A 6,523-nucleotide genomic window follows, 5' to 3' on the forward strand; every position below is an offset into this window, starting at 1 on the left:
GTGGCGCCCCCTAACGGGAGCAGCAGAAATATTCAATGTTATTCCCTCTCTCATAATTACTTACATTCACTTAAAACGTATTGCTGTTTCTTCTTCGTCTCTAAAATCCACGTTTTTCATCTCTTGTCTTCTAATTAGGAAAAGAGCTTTGTTCAAGTGAGTATGACCCAATCTGTTTCGAGTTATTACATTTTCTGCCTTCCTACCCCCCCCCCCAAACTGGAGTAATTTGAAAAAAATGATGCCCCTTCTTCATCTCTTCCAAACATCCCTCCATTGTTTGACATATTTTTGATTAGTCCTTTCAAGAATATATTGTACAACCAAGATCTTATTTTCTTGGTCTTTGCTACCGGCTTCATTTTGGATACCTCGGTTGCTGGAACATCATGGCTTTACTTGGGGCCTGCTGGTTTTCCACACACTCTGCACAGGCCAAGCCTACACTTTCCAGTGTGAGCCACGTCCCATGCAAGTCGACATGCAAGAGTCCATGTAATCTTGTCATCATATAACTTTGTCTCTCCTCTCCCTCCCCATAATGACATCCTTCTTTAACCACCTCCTGCACGCTATACTAAAAATAATGACGTCCCCTCTTTTCACTCTCTCTCATCCTGTGCCACCTCATTTTCCTGTATAGAAGACTTCTATTCCCAGACAGCGTCCAGATGTGGGCCACTTCAGGCAATGATGCGGCACTGATGGTCTTCTTCTGGCCCTGACAAAATAGATGTGAGCCTGAAGTAGCCCACATGTATAATAGCAAATATGGCCCAAATATGTCAAATCACATGTGGGCCTTTTTTGGCAAAGACGCGGTGCTCTGGGCAACATGTGATCTGGATGTGAACAGGAAGTGGCCCGTGTGGTAAATGGTGAATATGGCCCAAATATCCCAAAACAAATATGGGCCACCTTTGGCAAATATGTGGCACATGCGGCATTGCTGTGGCTTGGTTCTGGCCCAGATCTGGCAAACAGGAGCAGACCACCCAAGTGCCATCATTCCATGTGGTATGTGGGCTGGATGAAGTGTTGGGTGTGGGACGGGCCCGGGCCACAGCAATTTTGCTATCTGGGTTCCGACAGATCACAGCATATCTTCACACATCTGCTTCTACGTTGCCTTTTTAGCTGCCACATCTACATGCCTCGTTGCCCTCTACACGAGCTGGAACCGGTGAGAAACCAGCCGGCCCCCCCGGCCTGAGCTGTTTGTTGCAGTGCAACTACAAGTTCCACAATAAGGTCCAGGTGGACCCCATATTTAACCCCCTGAAGGGCAAAACTGAAAACAGGTTCCTGCAGACCCAAGAGCTCGTTGAGGTATCCGTCTCCTGTTGTTTTTGTCCTGCAAACAGATGTCCCAGAATGCCATATTTTCCATTGAATCTCTTTATTTTTTGCTACTTTATTAATCCCTGTGGGGAAATTCTTCCTCTGCATTTAACTCATCCTAGCTGTGCAGCTCGGAGCAGCGGGCAGCCGCCGTGCAGCACCCGGGGACCAACTCCAGTTCGTGTTGTCGTGCCTCGGTCAGGGGCACGGACAGCAGTATTAACCCCAACACGCATGTCTTTTTGATGGCGGGGGAAACCGGAGCACCCGGAGAAATCCCACCACAGACACGGCGAGAACATGCAAACTCCACACAGAGGACGACCCCCCAAGGCTGGACAACCCCGGGGGTTCGAACCCCAGGACCTTCTTGCTGCGAGGCGACAGATGGCTGCGACAGTCGACTACTCTGGAAATGAGCCTCACGCGACATCGGCTGCATCACAAACCGACTCGACACTGCGACATGTTAAAATTATATTTATTCAAAAGGAAAGGAATTCGGAAAGGAACCGGAAAGCATAAGGTTTTAAATTCTACTTGAAAAAGAACGATCAGTGCTTAAGAGACACAGACACAGAATGTTGGGCCGACCACGTTTCGTCATATGCTATTCAACTAACCACTAGCGGGCACGTGGGAGGCGGCATTTCAGGTCTTCACATCACTGCAGCCGACCTGGAGGTCGCCTCAGCGTGTTCACGGCCGAAGACACCAAACGATTTACCGATAACCGAAGGGCACGCTCTCGTTTAACTGCGACTCGGAAGCGTCCGCAGGGCTCTCGCTCCATGAGAAGATAACAACGACGATAAGACGGTGACCTCGGGAGACTCGGGGCGTTTACGGGCACGTTTCGGAGCCGGAGAGAGGGTCGACGCCCGATGCAATAAACAAAGTCCTTTACGACCAACGGCTCACGTGAACACACGTTCAATTATACTTTTATCAAATCCTTTCAATGAAAAACACCCCAAGCCTGGTCAGCCAGGCCTTACTCTTCCTCACCTACCTAACAGACTTAAATTAGTTATTGAGGAATACTTTGTCATACAAAAAAAAAAACAGAGTATGTAAAAAGAAAAGACCACTCTCAAATGTAGAAGTTCTAGTATTGCTCACAATTGCATTAGCTGAGGAAATGGCGTTTTCTCCAATTTGGAAAAAAAAAAAATCGGAAAAGCCAACGTGAGTGTCTCGAACTACCGAACACTGCTTCCGTCCCGCTCCCGCCTTACGAACTAAGCTGAGAAAGAAACTTAAGATGGGGAGCGACTCGACGTCTGCTCCTGATGCCTGGGCTAAAAGCTACCAACATAAATATCAAAAGCGCACCGCTTTGGCTTTTACAATACACAGCTTCAAGAGTCCGTCCAGTGTCCACTTTTCCGTGGGTTTGGATTCGAGGCTGAAAAAATAAAAACGACGACGACACCGACGACAATGGAGAGGAGAGGCGGGTTTCCGTGGAGAGGGGGAGTGAACAGAAGGGGTGAAAACTCCGGTGTGTGTGTGTGTGTGTGTGTGTGTGTGTTCGGTGGTTCCCCCCATCGGACCTCGTTGGAAGCTTTTTGCCTTCGCCAAGCGGCGTTTCAACGGTCAACGTGTCCCATTGTCCCTCGTTTGGGGGGATGCTGTTTGGTACTGGGTGGGTGTGAGGGGCTGAGGTGGACCAGGCGCAGGCAGACAGAGGGGGTCTTTAGTCTGTAAAGTCTATCTCCTCACTGCGGGAAGGAACGGCTGGGGGGGGTGGTGGGTGGGGGTGGGTGGGGGGGGGGGTGGATAAAACCTGGCAGTTCATCTCAGGCTACGCTCCGGCCGCCACCGTGCGCCCTTCGGACACAAAAACACACACTCTCGCACACACGCTTCCCCCCGACACCTCCACACCCACGCTCACACACAGGCAGACCCCGAGACTCCCGCTGGTCTCTAGGTGGTCCGTTCTTCCCCGTCGGCCTCCTGCTTGGTCCTCCTCAGGTTGCTCTTCATCTTGATAAATTCGGGGGTGTTCTCCTGCTCCTCTTCTATTTTCTGCTGCTCCAACTCCAGCTGCAACGACAACACAAGTAAATACGCGTTATGGCGGTCGTCATCCAAGTCAGAGCGATGACGTAATCATCAGATATCATATAATAATACAATATTTGTGAGCACCCGTGGCTTCTCTCTCTATACACAAGAAGCGAGGTCTACACGCGACCTTTCAAGTGAAGAAGAAGCTCTTTTTCACGAGTCAATGACAACAATTCTTATTGGCTTTTGTGTTCTGATACTGTGTGTGTGTGTATTTGTGTGTGTGTATGTGTGTGTGTGTGTGTGTGTGTGATGATCCATATAGCCACCTGCTCCAGTTTCTGTTGTCTTTTCATCAGCTCGATCTCTAGGTCGCTCCTCTTCTTGTGAGCCTCCTGCTCCTCCTTCTGGGCCTTGAGGACCTGCTCCCTCTTCCTCTTCTCCAAGACCTTCTGAAGCTCGGGTTTGTTTTGGGGAGCCAGACCCCTGTGAAGGCGACAGCGAGCGAGCGGGTCGTTACCGCTGAACTGGATGAACAAGACATGCAAATCCTGCTCCACAACTCCCACAGGGCCCCAGAGTAACGCCTACATTCCTGCGTAATGGCGACCATCTGATTCCCGTCTGACGTCAAGTTAGCACGGACGTTTATCCAACACCAGATGACTCAGGATTATTCAATTTGTGTGTGTGCGAGGGGGCGCCGGCCCTGGTGTTAACGTCGAAACAGTGCCACGAATTCATGGGTCCACAATAATAATAAAAAAACCTTCCGAAATATAAATAACTATCTGGTCTTGCACAACACGAACATCCATTCAGCCCTCGTGTTCGGATATCTTCCACATGACACGTGACCCTGGGCAGCACGGCGAGGAGAACACGAATCTGTTACACAACTGTTTGGTTCTGTGTGTTGAAAAAAAAAAAGGGAGGCAGGACATCTTGGTACAGTGTGCGCGTCTTGTTGTGAGAAGATAAAAATGAGCATTATGTAACTTTCCTAACCTCCTCCGAATTTCATCTGGGAAGGGTGGTGGTGGGGGGAGGGGGGTGGAGGATGAAGAGGATGAGGCTCGAGAACAGCTGATCAGAGCGGGCTGTTGGTGAGCGAGAGGGTGTTGGACGGAAAACGGCGAAAGTCTTGAAACGTCAAGTGTGCAAAGGATTAGAGGGACAGAATAAAGCAGAAACCGAGAGCGGCGAAATCCAGAGGGGGCCGTCTTAAATCCACAGGAACAGTGTGACCGTGGTTACTGTCACACAAAACAACAACAACAACCAGGATCACTAACTGGATTTTTCCATGACAGTCTCTGTAAGGCTGAGTATGCATGGCGGTAACACACCACCGCCGAATAACCCGAGGGCCTTTTAATCAGCCCAGGCCTCAAACAAATGCATTAGCAAAACTCTGACCGGGATGACACGACCAAGTCCCAACCGCTCCCAAAAAAACAGCGGGAGTTCATTTCCCCTCACGGCCAGGTGTGACCTCGAGTCAGCGTGCTACAGAAACCGCTCGTTTCCATTACGCCGAGGGTCTTAGGGAAGCGTTCGGCGGGTGGAGGCCGACCGGAGGCTAATGGATGCGATCGGCTCAGGGTTGTATAAAAGCACTCCGTTCGTAGGGAGGAGACGGCCGAGGTCACTCGGGGCAATAATAGAGGCCATAAGAGATACTCGCTCTGCACCGCTGCACTCTCGCTGCTAGCACTGTTATGTAATCAAAGACCCCCAACACACACACACACACATACATACCCCAGACCCCTCCCACGAGCACACACCCGCTAGCTAACTAAGAATTGATCTAATAGCTGATGCATATACATTTGTAAGAGCTCAATTCCACCACACCACGCCCCCCCACACACACACACATCCTGGATGTTCATCTCAATATCCTTGGAAACCAATTCTGACATCTTCTGTATGTACTTGTGATGTGTGTGGGTCCTGTTTGTGTGGCGTGTAACCATCTCTGCATGCAGGATGGGTCATCACAGAGGTAGAGAAAGAATGTGTGAGAGAGAGAGAGCAGTAGAGAGGTAAGAGAGAGAGAGAGCAGTAGAGAGTGAAAGCGAGGGGGTAGAGGTAGAGAGAGAGGGGGGTAGAGAGAGAGAGAGAGTATGTGTGGGGGGGTAGAGAGGTAGAGAGAGAGAGAGAGAGAGAGGTAGAGAGAGAGAGAGAGAGAGAGAGAGAGAGAGAGAGAGAGAGAGAGAGAGCAGTAGAGAGTGAAAGCGAGGGGGTAGAGGTAGAGAGAGAGGGGGGGTAGAAGTAGGTAGAGAGAGAGAGAGAGAGAGAGAGAGAGAGAGAGAGAGAGAGAGAGAGAGAGAGCAGTAGAGAGTGAAAGCGAGGGGGTAGAGGTAGAGAGAGGGGGGGGTAGAAGTAGGTAGAGCGAGAGAGAGAGAGAGAGAGAGAGAGCAGTAGAGAGTGAAAGCGAGGGGGTAGAGGTAGAGAGAGAGGGGGGGTAGAAGTAGGTAGAGAGGTAGAGAGAGAGAGAGAGAGAGAGAGAGAGAGAGAGAGAGAGAGAGCAGTAGAGAGTGAAAGCGAGGGGGTAGAGGTAGAGAGAGAGGGGGGGGTAGAAGTAGGTAGAGAGAGAGAGAGAGAGAGAGAGAGAGAGAGAGAGAGAGCAGTAGAGAGTGAAAGCGAGGGGGTAGAGGTAGAGAGAGAGGGGGGGTAGAAGTAGGTAGAGAGGTAGAGAGAGAGAGAGAGAGAGAGAGAGAGAGAGAGAGAGAGAGAGAGAGAGAGAGAGAGAGAGAGAGTGAAAGCGAGGGGGTAGAGGTAGAGAGAGAGGGGGGTAGAAGTAGGTAGAGAGAGAGTATGTGTGGGGGGTAGAGGTAGAGAGAGAGAGAGTGGGGGGGTATAGAGGTAGAGAGAGAGGGGGGGTATAGAGGTAGAGAGAGAGAGAGAGTATGTGTGTGGGGGGGTAGAGGCAGAGAGAGAGAGAGAGAGAGAGAGAGAGAGAGAGAGAGAGGGAGAGAGACCCTCAGCTGGAGAGTGTTTTATAATCTTGCTTACATAACACTCCTCCTCTTTTCCTCTCCATCACTCTCCCTCCCTCCCTCCCTCCCCATCCCTCTTTCATCACAATGACTAATCCAGCACGAAGGGAAACATTCTCTTCTCTGTAGCGTGGAACGGAGAGCCTCCCGATTACAAA

General features: G+C 50.5%; 1 protein-coding gene across 1 annotated transcript in view; it reads right to left on the reverse strand.

Moving 5' to 3' along the window:
* Positions 1-1,806: 1,806 nt before the first annotated feature.
* fam107b (family with sequence similarity 107 member B) overlaps positions 1,807-6,523 on the reverse strand; it is a 9,274-nt gene continuing 4,557 nt past the window's right edge. The window contains exons 3-4 of the mRNA XM_056281158.1: positions 3,687-3,843; positions 1,807-3,393 (exon numbers count right to left, since the gene is read on the reverse strand). Of these exons, the coding sequence (XP_056137133.1) occupies positions 3,274-3,393; positions 3,687-3,843 (277 nt within the window). The 3' untranslated portion in view covers positions 1,807-3,273. The remainder of the gene's footprint in view (positions 3,394-3,686; positions 3,844-6,523) is intronic.

The sequence above is a fragment of the Lampris incognitus genome, chromosome 6 (assembly GCF_029633865.1).
Source record: "Lampris incognitus isolate fLamInc1 chromosome 6, fLamInc1.hap2, whole genome shotgun sequence".
Classification (NCBI taxonomy): Eukaryota; Metazoa; Chordata; class Actinopteri; order Lampriformes; family Lampridae; genus Lampris; species Lampris incognitus.